Source organism: Podarcis melisellensis, assembly GCF_964234715.1.
Source record: "Podarcis melisellensis genome assembly, chromosome: 10".
NCBI classification, from domain to species: Eukaryota; Metazoa; Chordata; class Lepidosauria; order Squamata; family Lacertidae; genus Podarcis; species Podarcis melisellensis.
The window spans coordinates 36,940,586-36,960,862 of NC_138542.1; the positions used below are offsets into that span (position 1 = coordinate 36,940,586).

Sequence of the window (20,277 nt, forward strand, 5' to 3'; positions counted from 1 at the left end):
TGAGAACCACTGGCTTAGAGAATTATTCATTTATTCAACTTCATCTCATTTTATGAATCGCTTACCATGAACCCCCCCAACCATTTTAACAATTGCAGCTAGCCATGATAGCGATGCTGTGCCTCTCCAGTTGGAGGCAGCAATGTTTTTGATACCAGTTGCTGGAAACCACAAGAGGGGAGAGTTCCCTTGGGCTCAGGTCCTGCTTGCAGGTTTTCCACAGGCATCTGGTTGTCCACTGTGAGAGCAGGATGGTGGACTAGGTCTGATCCAGCAGGCTCTCCTTGTGTTCTTATGAAAACCAATAGAAAAACAACTTTGCCTCCCATAGGGACTGGGATAAAAATCTTCGCTTTAAAAGGCTTGTTGAAAAAAGGAAGGTGTTACGTACTGAAGTTCTCGCCCTGGGCCAGCATGGGGATACTGTAGATAGTTTTCACTCAGGTCCACATATGCAAATAAGGGATCGAAAGTGACGTTCAGTGACTGGACAGTTACAGAAAATGGTTACTGTTGCGTTCTAGTGGAGCTCTATATAAGCAGGCTGGCTGAACCCTTCAGTTCAGTTCTGTTCTGGCCTGTGAATAAACAAGAGCTGTTTGAAGAATCGCTGTGTCGTCTGATATGTTCACCCACAATTTAACAGAAGGCACTGAAGAAAACAGGAGAGACGGCAACAGGAGGAAGTACTGAAGTACAGGTGCTGCCACAACAAAAGTTGTTTGCCCACATCTTATAAAATGGACCTCCTAATAAAATGGAAACTGCAGAATTGATTTGATTTGGCAGTGATTGATTTGGCAGATATGGGGTGAGATTATTCATAGAATCATAGAACTGTAGGGTTGGAAGGGACCATGAGGAACATCTACTCCAAGTCCAGGCAGTGCAGGGATATTTTGCTGAACATGGGGCTTGAACCCGTGAACCTTAGGCTAAGAGTCTCATGTTTTACTGACTGAGCTATCAACAGATGTTATTTTTGGAACTTAATTTTCTAGGAGTTCTCATTAAAAAGGTTAAATAAACTGAAGACGTTTTTTGAAAGTGGGCTCTGAGAACAATTGGAGAAGTTCTGCAGAATACTGGTAGGTTCAGGATTACTTGAGAAACAAAAATAAAATAGGAATACAGTATAGCCCTTCCGATCGACAGGGCAGGTAGAGTGCCATTTCATATTTATGTAGTTCGTGAGCAAAGTGAAAATGAGCTACTCCAAAATGCATAACACACAGTTTTGCTCACTTTCAGGGAAGGAAAGGATACCCAAGAGTACCAGCTGAAAGGAATGTTGTACTGCTGCCTAAAATTCTCATATGCAAAGGCCAGTCTGTTTGACCCCAAGTTGGCAGGGAATCTGCCAGTCATTAACTGAGGGGAAGCTGCAGAGTAAAGATTGGGAAGATCACCTCTGCATGTCTGCCCAATTGCTTTTCTGATATACTCAGGGTTTCGGGGGGTGGTTAATGTTATATTTAAATAACTCCAAATTAGTTGAGCCATGCCGCTTAATAGTGGCTTTCTTTGTTTTGTTTTTTAGAAGGATCAGGAGAAGAGTGGCTGTGGTTAATTAAGGAGAACTCTTCCTTAAGTAAAATTATTAGTAATAGTAATAGTAATTGTATTGTTTATACTCCACCCATCTGGCTGGGTTTCCCTGCCTGCAACGTTCTTTTGAATGTTTGAACAATGGTTTGCAGTTGATCTTAAGAGCTTAAGTTCAGACAATTGACGTAAATTAATATAGGATTGTGGATTGTATTGGCTGTACATACCTCTAAATTTCATTGTTTGTCTTATTTCAGATGGATATCTTACATCCTATAGGAAAGCAAATTCTAAACACTTGGCTAGGCTCCACTTGCTTCTCCTGGGAAAACCATTTTTATTTGCATACATACATCAGCTGTCATTTGCACAGCAAGACCCGTGCACAGCTTATGCTGTGATGTTATAATGATATATTCTAATTGCTTTTTTCCTGGTGTAGTAAGTTGTAGGATCAGGTCATTGGTTCCAATTAAATAAACACATACTAGTCTCTTTGGCCAGGGTGCTCTCAAATTTTGAAATACATTTTGTCAACACCTTCATGTCCTTTTGTCCTTTTGTGCATATCATATATGAACCAATGAATCTAGGAAGAAATCATAGGGATCATGGCAGTACATTTTGGTGTCAACTATATAAGCTGCATTTGATTGAAGAAAGCTGTTATAACTACATTGTCAAAAGTTCTTGTAAAATCTATTTTCGTATTACTAAAATGAATTTCAGACTTGTGGAACAATTGATTAGTGTATACCAACTCCCATTGGTAGTGATTCCTAAATTCCTGAAATAAATTGAACAGTGACATTGAACAAACTATATTCATGACATTGCTAATGCAAAAAAGTATACCTTATGGACGTTATAAGAAATATTGGTTGTCAGACTTGAGCTAGCATGAGCAATTGCAGATATTTGCTTGTATGTAAAATGAATGCATAAAACAGATTAATTTTGGAACTTGAGCTTGTAGAAAACATTTATTTATTAAGAAATGAGTTATAAGAGCATTTATTTTGGCGAGTTAAAACCTTGGCTTGCAGTAACGGAATTAATCTAAGAGATGCTGACAGATTTCTCATATTACATAAAATTCCAGACGCAGATAAAATTAAAGTGTATTTCAGAAAAGTGTATACAATTTTATACCTTTTGCTTTGCAGGGCACAAGATATTCCAAGGCCTTTGTTTCCTGAGCACCTAGAAATAATGATGCTTTCAACTAGGTTTTTAAAAAATGTTTCCTACACTTGATGGTAGTAGAATGCTGAACAGTACGTTCCAGAAGGCCAGAGCAACACAAATGCTTAATATATACTTGAATATGCTGTGGGATTAACAGTTCACTGTGATATGCAAATTTGAAATGATGATTCGGCTCTGCACTGATTCCCTCACCCCACCCCAGGAGGTTTTGCAACTTGAAGGCAGTGAATTCAGGCTCACACAATGACATCCTGCCTTTTGAGGCACCTCCCCATGGTGATTTATTGAAAATTACTTTGCGAAGTGCAGGTACTTCTTGAGTGCGTCACAGAAGTGTTGATGATTATTAATATCAGTCAAGTGCTCAAGGGAAGATAAGAGGTTTTCAAGTACTTTTGACAGAGAACAGAAGCAACTGATGTGATTCACCTTGAAAACTATCTACAATATTAGACTGTTTTTTGTTTTGAGGAGCTTCAGATGTGAGAAAAGAGATGCTTTAGCTGCTGGTTTCAGGGGAATTGACACAAACCCTAATGAAAGTAGTGGATGTTGCAGCGCAACTGAACCTAGTTGATGTGTGTTGTACATCTTTGTTTATGTTTTGCCACTGTACTTTATAGCATGCTATGAAAAGGTGGTGAGGATTAGGAAAGGTGGTCAGGATGATGTATAACACCAAACCTAATCTGTCATGGTCTAGGAATTTGATGCCCATAAAAGTTTAATAACAAACAAAAAAGATGAGATTTAGTGGTCATATTGGATTTATTTCTAATCTTCTAAAACTTATAGGTGAATGGTGCTCATCAAAACTGTTCAGCTGAGAGCCCCTTTATATTGAACAGTCTCTGCCCCAGTGACAGAATAAGCTGTTCCACTGGCTATTGCATTTAGTGCTTCTGGTTGCTGATTTTGGCTGGTACCCTTAGTAGATATCTGTATAATAGGTAGCCACAGAGTTCCATCTTGTTCCCAGTGCTGCATATATGAAGTCACTGGGAAATGTCATTAGGAGATTCAGGGTAAAGTAACATCAGTGTTATGGAATGCAGATGGCACTGTGGTCTAAACCACTGAGCCTCTTGGGTGTGCCGATCAGAAGGTCGGTGGTTCGAATCCCTGCGATGGGGTGAGCTCCCGTTGCTCGGTCCCAGCTCCTGCCAAACTAGCAGTTTGAAAGCACCCTAAAAAGTGCAAGTAGATAAATAGGTACCACTCCAGCAGGAAGGTAAATGGCATTTCCGTGAGCTGCTCTGGTTTCACCAGAAGCGGCTGAGTCATGCTGGCCACATGACCCGGAAAAATTGTCTGCGGACAAACGCTGGCTCCCTCGGCATGTAAAGCGAGATGAGCACCCTAACCCCAGAGTCGTCTGCAACTGGACTCAACTGTCAGGGGTCCTTTACTTCTTTTTTTAAACATCAGTATTATCAGATATGTAGAATGTTGGTGTGTGTTTTAATCTGTTTTTGAACTTAGCACTGATTTTGCCTAGTTTTTGAATGTTTCAAGTAGTTCCTTTTAACTGTTTATAAATTTTTGCTGATAATCTTTTGAAATCAATCAGTATATAAATTTTAATAAATAAATAAACCATTTTGGTTTTTAAACATGGATTGGCTAGAGTTGGTTGTAACCAAGAAACAATGGCAGTGGAAGTGCCCTCCTAACCATTGTAATGTGGCAATCAGGCCATAGGTGATTGCCATGATTATCTTCAGAATTGGAACAAAAGCCTGGTCCAGACTTGGTGCACAAACCATTTTGTGCTGGAGGTGATGTGGGAGGACATAAAAGGAGTGTATGCTTTGCTTTCAAATCATAATTGGAAACTATGGTTTGAGTTGAGTTTCCAAGTTTGGATTGGAAACAAATTTTTGTTTCTCCAAAATCATTGTTTGCCCAGTTTAGACAGTTTGGAAAACTGTGGTTTGTTCACACTAGAAAAAGGATTGAGGAGAGAACAGAGTTTGCCTGGGCAGGAAAGGATGCATAAGCTTGAAGCTCACGATTTCACCATGACCTCTGAACTAGGTCTACTGACATTTGTTCTGAAATCAATTTTGTCAGTTTTCCTTTAATATACCACAGTGTTTTAATGGTTATGTATGAAGTCAATTTTGAAGTAACTATGCTGCAGCAAAGTGTTCACTCTGAACAAAAATGAATTGAAAAGGAGCCAAGGCAGTAAAGACAGCTTCTGCAAACAATGGAAACAAAGAATTTTAAAGAGAAAGGATTGAACTGTTCCAGTCTTTAGATGGTCAGTGAATATGAAACAAGAACCAAAACTGTTCTCTAATGCTGGAGGCATGTTTTCATAAATGGAAGTATTTTAAAGAGGAAATTTGCTTTGTCACAGAGGTATTTGTATTATTTTAAACTTGCTAATTTATGGCAACCATAGCATTAGTGCTGAGTGATATAGGAAGAACATAAGGAATAAAACCCAGCAATATTCTAACCCTAAAGCACACATTAATAACAATATATCACCAAAACCTAAACGTTTTAGAGCTTGTCTTGCTTAGTATGCATTTCCTTCCATTAAATGAAGAAAACTTAGAATCTGATACTGTGGTTTAATTAGCTGAGCACCTTTGGAAGTGGTTTCATCAGTGCCTTCTGTAGGCAGTCATCCAGATTGGGCATTTGTTGTGTTTGTCCCTGTTAAGGGTAAATGCATCTGTAACACAGGGACAAGTACCTGCCCAGTCGTAATTCAATTCCACCCAGTATTCCACTTCTCAACCCCAAGTGTGTTTGTGAAATAGGAGCATATAGAGCATTACAGAGGAAATCCAACAATGCTCATTACATATATTTTTTTAACGTTTGTTTTCCAATGTGTATTAGGTACACACATAGCTCCCATTCCTGTAATCCAGCGAGTGGGGAGCCTATTGCTCTTCAGATGCTGTTGGATTCCAGTTTCCAGACCCATTCCCATTGCTGTCTAGAGGTGATGAAAGATGGGAGCAGCATCTGGAAGGCCGCAGGTTCCCTATCCTTCTTCTCATCCTCATTGTACATTTTGACTTAGATTTGGAACCCATTGACTGTAATTTAGTTTTGGCCACTTGTTGAGTGCATATAGTGAAAGCTACTATTTCACATGTCTGGGCCTGCCAGATTTGATGTTTCTCAGTTACAATCAAATATTACAAGCCACTATTTAGCAAAAGCAATGAATAAGGTCTCACAACGTTGCCAAATTACTCATTCCAAAGAGACATAAAAAGTGTTCATTTTTCAATACATCACATATTCTCTTGCCCAAACATAATGTGCTAATTTGGACGTTATTGCCATGTCCCATTTTCTGAAAAGCCATTCAGATAAAATGAGGGAGGGGATTCATTTCCTCCAATAGATTGAAACTGACATTTAAGTGGCTATCTCCACATTTTCTCCACATCTAAATATTTCAAAAGTACATTTATTGAGTGTTTTGAGTACTCTGAGATGTGTACGTTGACAGAAATCTATTGTTGTTCATACACCTTTTTGCCTGGGATCCAAACGGCTACCTTAGGCAAGCCCAAGGCGTTGCTTAGGGCCAGTGGGATTTCCCTCTTTCAACAGCAGATTCCCAGGCTGTATTGCAAACAGTGGTTGAAAATGTAAGTTTCAAAAACAGCTTGACACTTGTCATGAGGGCCTGCCATTCACAAAACAGAAGACCAAATCCCCCTTCAGGTATTTGAAGCCAATCGTGCTGTTCTTTCAATCTTAAACATTTTAGATAATGCTGCAGTTGTGTTTGTTTAACTTTATTGCGTATATAGTATCATAGGAAGCACTCTTTCCCATGTAGTTTTGGTTGTGAAGTCTTTCTTTTTTCATTTAAATGCACTAATGAAAGGAAATATGAAATACTTCTGTGATCTAAAGAAGATAGTCCCATACTAGCACCTTAGCAATTTTACTTTGCAAAGTAAAGTAAAGGACCCCTTATGGGGTCCTTGCTGTGGGATCACATTCATCCAGTGCTTTACCAACTGCACTGGCTCCCGGTGGAGTACAGGGTCAGGTTTAAGGTGCTGGTTTTGACCTTTAAAGCCCTATGTGGCTTAGGACCCTTGCGCCTATGGGCCCGCCTTTTCTAGTATGCCCCACGGAGGACCTTAAAGTCCATAAATAACAACACTTTGGAGATCCCGAGCCTCAAGGAGCTTAGATTGGTCTCAACTAGGTCAAGGGCCTTTTCAGCACTGGCCCCGACTTGGTGGAGCACTCTGTCACAAGAGACCAGGGCCCTGCGGGATTTGACATCTTTCCGCAGGACCTGCAAGATGGAGCTGTTCTGCCTGGCCTTCGGCTTGGACTCGCTCTGACCCCCTATATAAATTTTCCCTTGGCTTTTTTGATCGCCCATGTAGGACCAGCATGGATAGCTGGCTTGGGTGAATACCTGGTGTTTCCTCCCTTTATGGTCTTGATTTATGGGCTACTACTAAAATGAGACTGCATTTTAAACTGTATTTTAAGCTGTATTTTAAGTCTTATTTTAACTTACTGTCCCCCCCATTACGTTTTATTGTAATTATTATTTGGTTGTAGCCGCCCTGAGCCTGGCCCTGGCTGGGGAGGGCGGGGTATAATTTATTTATTTATTTATTTATTTATTTATTTATTTATTTATTTATTTATTTATTTATTTATTATTATGTTTGTGATACATGTGAGTGCATCTATTGTCCATTATTTAATACTGCCTCTGCCAGCCAGTTACTAGCCTAGTGCTCTTAAGACATTGATGCACCTGCCTGATTTGGAATATATAAATGTTGGAGCTGAACTACAGTATATGAAGCTACACAGAATGTTGAGAGTCCTATATAAAAATATATAGGAAAATATATAGGAAAATGATGCAGAGAATATTGCATTCTGCAAAGGAGAATCCCTTGATTTTGACCAAGCCATGGATATCCCTATAATTCCCCTCCCTCCATCTTCTATTTCTTTATTTCCTGGCCACTTGGGCAGAATCAATAATGTTCTTGTCTTCTGTTGCCCAGATCCGATAACTTGAACTTTCCCGTTTCACACCGTAACACAAATGTTGTAGGGACATCTACCCACTTGTTCACAAATCTATGTTTCATTTGTCTATTCTTGCATACCAGTGTACTTCAGTTGTTCACATGGTAATGCTCCCTGATCCATCTACTTGTCTATTGATTTCAAGCATACCTATGATACGGTAATTGCTTTTATGTTCCATTGAAATCCTGATTGTTTATGTCCTGCCTCTGAAGGTGAGTTTTGCTGAATAGAAGTCATTTATAAATAAAACAGTATAAAAGTGCCCATGCTACAAAGCTGATGCTCTACAAAGCTGATCTCAAGGGGAATTTCCTCTTGTATTATCCAAGGCCTGTGCAGGCTGCATGATACAATTGCTGTGCCTCACTTGTTTGTTTCCTCTCAACTTTCAGCATTCCAGTGTTGCTCCTGATCCTACCAACAGATGACTTTTTTCCAATATATATGCACTCTGGGGATTAAACTGTAGAGCATGCATATTGTTGTTGCTAATAGAAGAAACAATGCAGCATAATAAAAAGAGAGGATGTTTTCTTCTGCTGCTCCAGGTTGGAGAAAAGAAAAGAGAGAGTTGTGTGGGTTTTTCTCCCTGAGGTCCTTCTTGATCTTCAGGTACTACATTCCATATAATTGGATTGTGTCTCTCTCTGAAATCTGCTTTTTTTTTTCTCTTGGCAGCATGGGGTAACCTTGGAAATGTTCTGAAGAGTCAGAGCAAGATTTCTGAAGCTGAAAGCGCCTATAGGAATGCCTTGTACTACCGCAGCAACATGGCTGATATGCTTTATAATTTGTAAGTATGCATGGCTTTCCTTATGCTATTTTCATCTGCAAAGCCTGGTTGTGAATGAGGCCATTTATTTGGCTCCTGGAAATGGAGATGATATTTAGCTGTTGTTTTTTCTGCCTCTGCCCCCTTGCCCTTTCATTCATCATACTTCAAACTCAGATAGACAGGGTTCCTTCTGTTCTCCACATTTATCAGATCATCATGTATTTCAACTCTGTTCTGCGGTGAGTAGTAGAAGTTGATTTCCCTAAAGATCTGGTGTGCTGCTGTGTCTCTGAATAGGCCCTTGCCTGTGTCCCAACCCCTCCCCAACAAAGACACCGTTCACTAGTATTTCTCAGCATGCCCAAAAATCCTGAAGCAGTACAACTTTGCCTGTCAGCTTGAGTTAAGGAATCAACAATTATAGCCATTTCTCTTTGACACCCATCCTCCATGTTCTGGGGATCTCCTGTTTAGACCACTGTGTTGCAATCTGCATGGAGCTATCTTTAGAAAATGACTTGGAAGTTCAAGGTTAATGCAGTATTCTTGTAGCGAGCCTTCTAACAGTGGTGGAATTCAGAGAGAATACAATACCATATTTAGTTCATCTGAAATACTTGCCTATATAGTACTTCCGAGCCCAATTTTACCCCACTAGCGCTTAACTTTAAAGCCCAAAATGGCCTGGATCAGAGTCATGTTTCCCACAAATATATTTGTACTAAAAGTGGTTCACAGAACCTTTGGGAATACATTCCTCCATCATTTATCCCTGCTGTGTGATATCTGTTGGGAATCTTCTGTTCTGTGTTCTATATGTTGCACAGTGAAGTTGTTGAGGTTAAGGAGAGTTTTCTGCCTTGTCACACCGATATGATGAAATTCATTCCTGAAAGAACCTGTCAACCTCCTTAATCAGTTTGTGTTATGTGAAGACTTTTTGAAGGCATCTTTGAGTACCTCTGGATAGGAAGGCTCTTGGTAAATACAAAGGGTGGTATTCAACTTACTTTCATTCAGAGCAGACCCATTGAAAATAATGAACCTAGCTTAGTCATGATCATTCATTTCAATAGGACTATTCTGAGTAAAAGTTTGTAAACAATGTGTGTGGTGTGTGCAGTGCTATATATGTTGGTGCTAGGATTATTTAGAATCACTGCAGCCTTAACTAGGTAGATACAGTTATCCCCCTAGTCTGCCTTGCCTGTCCAAAAAGTTACCACTTGCTTAGTCAGGCCACTTAAGTTGTACCATATGGCACCTTCCTGTCTTCTTTGTTGTGGTACATATGAATTAATGTGAAATGAAATTAAAATACAGCTTCACAATATACCTTTCTCTGTAGCAGCCATTGCTGTACAAAAAAATTGTTTGGTGGTAATGTGTAATTGATAAATTAATCTTCATAACAACACCTGTTTAGGAATTGGAAGCTCATTTTCTAATATGCTGTAGAGATCAAGAAATGTGTAATGAAGAGTAAGTTTTGCAAATAAAAAGCATAAGATCAAACATGAACATTTCTAAAAGCAGGCTTATTGAAGCAATTGTTCGTGCTCTCTTTTCTGAAGCCAGGCTTAATGCAGAATTGCAAGAAGAACTGTAATGGTGCATAAATGTTTGACTTCTTCGGTATAGAAGTACAGTGCATGCACGCACGCACACACACATGCACACACACACACACACGTTGTGGTCTTCATATCTTCCAGTGAAGATAACACTACTTCCAGCTACTGCCCACAACAGTCATCATGATTTCACTCCTATGTAATGTCTGTTAGTTTCCATCTATGTATATTCATTGAGAAGCCTGTACATATGCCAGCCTCCAGATGCATGAACCCATTTGAATATACTGATTTGGTCACAAATGCTGCATTTTGATGGTATTGTTTATATGGTGCTTTATATATGTATATGGATATAGGATGTGACAAGATCATTAACATTCTGACCATTATCAAATTGTTATAAATTGCACTGAATTGTTGTTGTTGTTCCTGCTGCTGTTTGGTAATTGATGGACAGAAGATAAATCTTTTAAATAAAATACTTTTTGGGAATTTGGTTATAATGAACCCAGGCATGCTGTATCAGTTGTTATCTGTCAACTGATACATTCATATTTCAGTGTGTTTTTAATTGTTTTCCCTTCCCATATTCATGCCTAGTACATATTTCTCAGAGCATTAGCTAATTTGCCTTATACTGAATGAACCCTTGTTTTCAACCAACACTTGAAGAGATTTATAGATGGTGAGTTACTACCTACCTTTAAGTCCTTTGGCTGATGTTAGAGGATGGCTAAACCCCGAATTCTTTGCCAAATGCCAATTATGCAGGAATCAATGATTTTCAGCTGAATCTGTCATTTAACTTTTATAAATCTCCCCTACAGAGATTTATGACAGTGCCCCTCATTTGTTATCTTGGCAAGTGCCGTTAAGATATGCCTATCTCTTTTTGAAAAGACAGAAGAGAAGTGGCTCTCCAATATCTGATTCCTGCGTATTAAGAGGTGAATTAAGAGGTGAAATACAAGTGATGGGTTGAACTATGACCACATTTTATTTAAACTACATATGCATGGGGAAAAGAGAAGAGTGGGGAAAGCGATCTTAACTTCAGCTTTTGGTGAGCCAAATATTGCCCATTCTAAGGGACAGGACAAGGCATTTCTCTCCCATGCCCCAAAACTCTGAGCAGGTGCACAGATAAGCCTTAAGAATTCTCTGTATCCAGACCAAGGGCCTCATAGCCCAGAGAGTGCTGAAGTGTGCTCACCTGTTACCTTAGCTAACCATAACCTTTCCCACACTTCCCTGCCAGCTTAACCATGAAATCATATTGACCATATCAACCTATTGAACAGCACCTACTCCTAAACACCAATCTTCTCTGAATCCAGTAGGCAAAGAAAGAAAGAAAAAACTCTGCTGTTCCAAATGTGCAGGCAAGGAAGAAATTCCTACACAGCCCTGAAACAACCGGTAAAGGTAAAGGGTAAAGGGACCCCTGACCATTAGGTCTAGTCGTGGCCGACTCTGGGGTTGTGGCGCTCATCTCGCTTTATTGGCCGAGGGAGCCGGTGTACAGCTTCCAGGTGATGTGGCCAGCATGACTAAGCCACTTCTGGCGAACCAGAGCAGTGCACAGAAACGCTGTTTACCTTTCCACTGGAGTGGTACCTATTTATCTACTTGCACTTTGACGTCACTTTTGAACTGCTAGGTTGGCAGGAGCAGGGACCGAGCAACGGGAGTTCACCCCGTTGCGGGGATTCGAACTGCTGACCTTCTGATCTGCAAGTCCTAGGCTCAGTGGTTTAACCCACAGCTCCACCCGCGTCCTGAAACAACTGGTAGACCTATATTAAAACAGAAGGGGGTCAGGGAGATGTGAACAATGGCCCAGAGAGTCCCTTAGGGGTATAACCAAGGCTACTAAACTCCCCCCCCCCAACATGGGTGCTTGCATATGTGTGCATGCCAAGCGACCTTGTCTCCCATCTTCCAGGGCTGGCCGCAACAATGCTCCTAGATGTAGCATTCCACAACAGGTGGGAGCAAACTTCTCTTAGCCCTGATGTGCCTGTGGCCAGTTATTAATACCACAGCAAGACCTTTTACTTTTAATATTTTGAAAAATGTATTTGCATCTTCAGCTGTTGAAGATGCTCTTTGGCATTCCTGAGCCACGTTTTATGTGCTCTTCAATTTACCTTGTGTAAATTACACTTCCATTGTTTTTAAAGGATTTGTTTTTAATAACACCACCTCTCGGTCTCACTCTGTCTTCATTTGTGTCCTGGGGCAACTGGCTGTTTCCAAAGGTGCAACAGGAACTTGTGGTTTATAAAAAACAATAGTAGAATTGCCATGGGCAATAGTTAGCTGGCAAGCTGCCACAGGAAAAAGGAAACATGTCTTGCTAATATATGTAACTTCAGTGTTTATGTTTATCAGGAACTACACAAACTAAATCTTCAGGGAAAATTGTGGACACACTTCATGAAATTAAGATTCTAAATTCTGTTGTGTCTGACTTGCCTTCCTTCTTAGTGAGCAATGTGCAGCCAAAGGTATCCTTGAATTTTCTACTACAGCAGCTTGCACACAATGAATGGGCAAGGCAATTTTGAAACGAAATACAATTTTCAAGTGTAGCCATGTGAGTGGGTACAGGAAAAAGTTTCAGTAAACTTCCTGATGTGTGTGCTGTGCTTCCCTGCATAGTCATGTAACTTGTGCAAATTGGCCACCTTAATGCTATCCTAGAAGGTGATAGACTTCTCAGTTTGGAATGCTCTGGAAAGTAGCCGTGCCTCAATTTTCTAAATTTGTATACGCACCATTTATTTCCCTACAAATTGCGTATTCTGAACTGGAAACTCGAAAGTGCATGGTTATAGCAAGCTGCAAACCAAGCATATTTTTTTACAGATATCTAGCCATGAGGATCTGTCACAAAATTGACCCTTTGATTTGAAAACAGTCTGAGCCAGCCTGTTAGCTTTGGATTATAATTATTGGCTTATCTACCTCCAGAGGCTTTTGCAAATTTGGAATATATAGTACTTGGGTTTAATACTACTTTTATAGAAAGAAAAGTGGATGAAAGAGGAAAAATAATGATACCCACATTGTGTTGTGCAGGATACAAAGTAAGCCACAGCAAATTCATCACCAGTGCAAACAAAACACAACCAATCTTTAACCATAGTTAAGGGGTTGGTGGCAGGCATGGGAACATATATTATCTCCCCCACCCCTGCTCCTTCAAAGCATGATTCCCACCCCCTTCTGCACCCTCCTGCCAGCCTTAACTACCACTGACCATGCTCATATAGTGTTGTTGCCAATTTTCTGAATTAAATGGATTTTGAAGTGACCCTCCCCCAGGTTGAAAACAATGGTCTTTTTACGAGGTGAACCAAAAATGCCTTTTAATTTTGACTTGGTCTGTAAATACACTCAGCCTTATTTGCAGACTACCTCTGCCCTCTTGTATTCTAGCAGCAGCAGCCAGGAGGAGGGAAGCTGTTTCTTGGGTCACTGTTAGGTCATAAAACCATACCAACAGGGTGTAGGGCTATAGATCGCCAGGGGTTCTGAGCCCTTAGAAAGGGATGGAGAAGAGGCCAACAGTGAGAGAGCTTTCCTTGCAGATGGTTTACCTCCTTACCCCTCTTGCTTGGTAAGTTTGCTAAAAGCATCCATGTTCTGATATTTTCCTGAACATGGAGTGTTTAAATATGAGGATGAGGGTGTGGCACTCACGCAAGCCCCACCCAAACACCCCTGTTTGAATTCCCTTTGAGCTTCCGCTGTTGAGTGGGCAACATACGTAGGGGTGTTGGTGGTTGTTCTCTTGAATGGGAGTGGAACACCTAGGATGATGGGTAACGTTGCTTGATTAGTGTCCCCGATTGCTAAGAGGGTTCTACTCGGGTTTAAGTGAATACAAGTAAAAATGTGTTGCAGGTCTTCCCTGTTCAAAGCAGAAGGCTGGAGCCTGAACACACCAGCCTGATGCACATGGGGTTCTTAGGAGCAGGGCCTTTGTGCATGGTCCATGCCCTGTCTCCACATTTCAACATACCGGTAGGTATGGTTCAGGCAAATGCTTGAAGAATGGCTAGAGTGATGAAGGCCTGGGTAGGGAAGGTTGGAGAGAATAAATGGCACTCAGAATGGTCCATTTGAGCTTTCAGAGAATTTTCTGAAAGAGTTCAAAAAGTCCCAACAAAGATGGCTTTAAGGGAAATGTCAGAGCAGTAAATCATGTTATCACTTGTCATAGCATTAACTGGTTCTTTAGAATCGTATTAAATGTGGGTCGATGCAAAATCTTCCCTGTTATTTATAAGTATATTCTTGCATTGCAGAGTGATATTGCATGCTTGTGGCATTCATATGCAAAAACAAGTACACAAGGATAGGGTTTTGTCTGTGATTAGTGCACATTGTTTCACAGCCAAAATGTCAACCAGCCTGCTCTACCCTTGGTTCTTGGCTGTTGCTTATCACTATTCTAAATTAAAGAGCCAAATGGCTTGCTGTTATGCTTGCTATTGCAAGCAAAAATCATGAATATTCAATGCACCCCTAATTAAAAGTGATATTTTATCAATGTGACACACAGGCAAAATTATTTCCATGAGGAAGTATCTCTACATGAATAGAGATTTAGGATTGTATCAACTGGTTTTTCTCAGCTGATGGTAAGGCTTCCTTCAGTGAAATGAGGAAGGAAGCAATTTTCAGCAGTTTCCCTCTGAGTCTCTGCTCCCCTAAATTTTTAATGTGGGGATCCCCAGTCATCTGAAACAAATTTGGCAGGGATTCAAGGGGAGGGGTGAGTGCCAAAAATTGCTTATATTTCCATTCCACTGAATGAAGCCTTGCTATCAGTTCAGCTACATCAGCCTAACACATTTGCACCATTTTTAAAATGAAAAGTTTAGCATATTATCATATCATGCAGATACAGCATATAGTATATGCATAAACTTGACCTATTAGCTAAGCTTGGGCAGCATGCTAAATCCAGGAGGAAGATTTTCGAAGCTTCTACTTTTGGTTTACTACAGTTTGTCATGTCATCTGAATCAACAAACTGTGGATAACATAAACTAACATTAACTTTAGTTAATTTCAAACAGGACAACTTCAAAGCTTGGTTTCCAGCGCTGACTGGCTTAAAACAACCACAGTTAATCACAATCAGTGAGTTCAGACATTATGGTAAGTTGTGGTTCATCAAAGGCAGAAGCTTCTGAGCAACTCCTCCCAGCTTTGCAGAAGGAGAGGAGATGATAAGATGTGAGAAAAGAAGGACATTAGGCATGCCTTATTATAGCATAACGTCTGAATTATTCCAATGTGAGACTTTTCAAGGCTGAAGTTATAGTGTGTAAAGTTCAAAAGCAGAGGATGGTAGGGAGTAGAAACTACCTGGGAAACATCAGAGTAAATTATTTTAACCACCTGATAATTACATCTTTTGTCTTTTTACAAATTTAAAAAGGTTAACTGTAGGAAATCTGTTTGTTGCAAAAAGTCTGTGCCTAGCACTAATTCTACCTTACTTAGACTCATCATGTCTTGATAGTTCACTTGAAATTAATCCTTATTATCGTTGATGTGCCATGCCTTTAAAGTATATTTAAGGATAGAATGTACAAACTAGAGAGATGCAAAATAATTTTCTCTGAAACATTATTTTTTAGTACGTTGAATTGTTAGCAATGTAGATATGTTTTCAGTCTCCTGCTTCCTTATTTAACTTTGACATAAGAGCCCAAAGCAAAATGTTGTTGTTTTTTCAATCTAAGACAATTTGTGTGGGTGGGAATTGTTTCTCAAGGGTGAACTTTTGCAGTGGGTTCTACAAGCATTTTATACTGATTATTAGGTAACTGACTGAACATTTCATCTGTTTTGTGGGGAAAGTCTTTTTAAAAAATCTATTAAAAAGCTACACTAGTTCCAAAATATCAGTTATCAATAAATAAATGAGTTTGGAGAAACACATGTTTTTGGTTCAAGATACTTCGCAAAAATACCTAGCAGAGTTTCTTCACTTTTAAACTGGAGGTTTCATTTTACTGTGCTTGATGTTTTAATTTGTTGGAAGCCAACCAGAGTGGCTGGGACAAACTAGTCAGATGGGCGGCATATAAAATGGCTGTTGTTGTTAGACATTATTTCCTGCCCCATAAATGCTGCTACAGTCGTACCTTGGAAGTCGAACAGAATCCGTACCAGAAGCCTGTTTGACTTCCAAAGCACGGCTTCTGATTGGCTGCAGGAGCATCCTGCAGCCAATCAGAAGCCGCTGAAGCCCCGTTGGATTTTCGGCTTCCAAAAGAAGTTTCATAAACCGGAACACTCACTTCTGGTTTTCGATTGTTGGGGAGCTGAAATTTACGAGTTCTGGGGCATTTGAGAACCGAGGTATGACTGTACTTGTTTGCTTTCACAAAGTTGCCAGTTTTTTTTTAAATATAATTTTTATTAACAGGCCAATCAAATCACATTATTTCCAAATTATACAGCCAAATTTTTAAATTTTTCTTGGGGGTTCCCATACATCAAGCTCCGAAAGGAGACTAAACATCACTCATGTTGCTGCTTTAATTAAACAGTTCTATCCAGTTCTTTCCAGATAATCTCTTTGTCATCTTCTTGTTGTTATCATATATTCCTTTCTTTGCGATCTCTGATAATCTTCACAAGCGGGTTAAAACCAAACATCCTCTGTGGGGGTTTTACACTCTCCAAAGATCATATCACATAAGGACAGCTGCCATTTCCACACCTCCGTAAGCAAACTTTCCCTTGGTCTGTCCCTTAATTTTCCCAGGCTTGCCAGACATATTTCAGAGGGCTCTGCCAAGGTCTAAATCGCATTCCTTTAAGCATTCACATTCCAATGACCCTGATCCTCCTCCCCCATCCTTCTTAGGCAAGCCTGTCTCAGAGAAACGCCATTTGAAACTGTGTCATAAAATTTTCCTCCGTTCTCTGATGTTTACCAGTCCTCTCTTTGATTGAATTCACTCCACACAGTTCTTGAATTCCTGCTTGTGATTAATAAATTGCTACAGTTTTTCTTTCTGGGGTGGAGGGTTATTAATACTCACATAAGGCAAAGAAAAAGAAAAGTTTTTTCCTCCACGCCCCTTCCATTTCACACCAAACGTACCAGTCTTTAAATGGCGATTCATCACTTGATTTATTTGTCCCGCCTGTAGCTCTGCTCCCAGAGATCCATTAATCAGCAGTCTTAACTCCAAATCCTCGCTTGATGTATGTGCTTTAGCTTCCTTCCAAATTATATATTTCCAATTATATGTTTCGAGCTAAAACAACCAGTGCGCTGATTGGAAACAGCGTCCGGGAACAGCCGACTTCACACAAGGGCTGGTGCCAAGTGTCTGCACCCCCTTCTTTCGAATCTGGGGGTGAATTATGGACACCGCTGGCAAGGCAGTCCCCCCCATCTCCTTGGGGGGGGGGCTGGGAAGACTGCATACTTCCCATAGCAGCCTCTTAATTACCTCGTGTGGGTCGGAGAGATGTTATTGTCGGCCATCTTCCAATGCACCCCTTGGTGGCCCCCCCAAAGTTGCCAGTTTCTGGAATTACAGTTTAAGAAGGACATTGATACAGTAGAGTGGATCCAGAGGCTCATCCAGGACTGTGATGGGTCTGGAAACCAAGTTCTGTGACAAATGGTTGAAAGAACTGGATATAGATGATTAAGGGGAGATTTGATGCCCGCCTTCCAGTATCACAGACATTTTCTGTTCCATCGTCAAACAGTTTTTATCCTTAAGAAGTTACCTAACATTAGGAGAACCTTCTTAAGGGTGAAAACTGTTGGACGATGGAACAGAAAATGTCAAAAAGTGATGACTCTTCTTCGCTGGCTGCTAGATAGCCATCTGACAGAGTAAAATGCTGCAAATGTATCCTGTATTGTATTTCCTAATTGAACAGAGTGGTTCTAAGATTACTTCCAAAGTTGCTTCCAATTGTAAAATTTTATGATTCTTCTCTCTTCCTTTGTGTGTGTATAATATATGTGTCTTCGTTAAATATTTTCCTTTTAAAGGTGGAAATAAAACTGCAGAAACCCACTCAACAATTTCTTTTGGACACTACAGCAAAAGGGATAGGGTATCAAACACCCATCCAGAGGCAATTTCACTTTTGAAAAAAAGATTTTTATTTCCTTATTTTTGCCTGATGAAGAATCTCTAGGTCATATGCAAGACTATGTTCTACCAAAGTTTATAAACAGTATTAAGCAAGGCTAATTATTTACCAGAATTCAATATTCACTCTTGCATCTGCTCTTCATTTTGCATCTATATGAATTTTAAATAGCTAGTAAAACAGCTGTAAAACAGTCTGTATTCTGAAACAGAAGGGAAAAATAAATCTGTATTGCCTCAGTGGATGCCAATATTAAAGCTGCTAATAAAAGCAGAAAATTAGTTCTGAGGTCCTCTAATGAAGAGAGCAGAATATCCAAGTGGCATAAACATAATACAAAAGTGATGCTATATACGGAGCACTACAAAAACAATAGTTAATTGTTTCAATATGTGCAAGCATCTAATCTAAAGTTCATAACAATAGAGACTTTCCAAAACAAGGGGATTATGGAGTGAATATATCAAAGAGTAACTGTATAGGCAAAGCAGAGAGCAACCGGAAAATTAATTCAACCTCTGTGCTTGCTTTAGTATCCCAAAGTTGTGACGTGTTGTTGTGACTGAAGTGTTGTTCTACATCTACCTTATTTTCAGTATGCCCATCACTGCTTTGTCTCAAACTTTGTGATTGTTATTGATAAAGAGAAGGCCACTACAATGGCACGGTTCAGACATAATAACAGACCACCGTTTGTTGTTCTTGCATGAATCTTGTGGCTTCCCCTCTCCTTTTCATACTGCAAGATGAGATTGAAAGCTTCTGTTTCTTGTTAAGAGTCAACCTCAGTTTGCAATCTGCAAATGATGGTCTATTCAGGTCACTCTTAAAAAATAAGAGGAAGAAAAACTAGGATCTCCTTGCAGCATTGCATTTTGCTCCTTGCAAGTGTGGTGCAACAGCCTTTGCATGACGATGTTAGCCACTGTTTCTGTAACGAGAAAAGTTACAGATAGACATCCCTTCACCCCTACCCATACTATTTCAGCGTGGCACAATAGGGAAGAAAAGTGGTTTCAGTTTTACTTTGAGAGACCAAAGGAGGAATGCCAATTCTCTGGGATAGCGCCCAATATTTGGGCATCAGCACAGACAGAAGGAACAGGCCAAAGAAGTAATGGTGAGTTTGGGAGCGTTTCTAGAGCATAGCTTGGTCTACAAATGCTTTGTCCTCCTTCTGTGGACTTCATGTATTTTAGAAGATGGGGGAAAATTTCATGATTTAGGCATAATTTTTGTGGAATATGCATGCAGGTGTTTGTGAATGTAATATATTACACATATATATCGACCACAGGCCAGTATCTTTCCAGGCCTTTGATAACTATCCTGTCTTTCTCAGATAGTTGCAAAAACCTGATTTTCTTCTTCATTTTCTCTCTGAGAGTAAGTATTGCATTTTCTCAGGGAGTTTTTCCAGTCTTATATCTTGCATCTTCTTCAAATATAATCACTACAATTTTGCATCCTATGCAATCATATAATTTTGCTATAGTTATCCAATTTTCTATCTTTATCCAGAAAAAGTTTTTGAGCTTTATTCTTGTCTCTGTCTCTCATTGTGGCTTAGCACAGTATCATTCTAGTGACTTATCGCCAGGAGAGAGAGGAAAAAGTACAACAGCTGTGGGCAGCAGGCCTGAACTTGGGATCTATTATTATTTGAGTTACTATATTTAACTGTTTAGCCGCTGGCTACAAGTCATCCATCCTTAGTGGTGTACACAAACTTAGATCTTTGTTCAGCAGTGCTCTCTAAATCCTATAAAATAATAAAAAGAAAAACTGCCAACTAGTGTGTGATCTGTTGTAATATTAAGCCAACCACTCTGTGGCTTGTTTCTCTGTTCAATGAAATGAAGAGCTCCATGCAACTTGCTCCATGAAAGAGGACAGAAGATTGCAGGCAGCATGTATCATTCACCAAAATAAAATTATAGCAATTACCCCTATGTCACT

At 39.9% G+C, this 20,277-nt stretch overlaps 1 protein-coding gene across 1 annotated transcript in view; it reads left to right on the forward strand.

Annotated features, from left to right (window-relative positions):
• TMTC2 (transmembrane O-mannosyltransferase targeting cadherins 2) overlaps nt 1-20,277 on the forward strand; it is a 184,251-nt gene that overhangs the window by 107,043 nt on the left and 56,931 nt on the right. Inside the window, exon 4 of the mRNA XM_081926582.1 lies at nt 8,491-8,605. Coding sequence (XP_081782708.1) covers nt 8,491-8,605 — 115 coding nt within the window. The remainder of the gene's footprint in view (nt 1-8,490; nt 8,606-20,277) is intronic.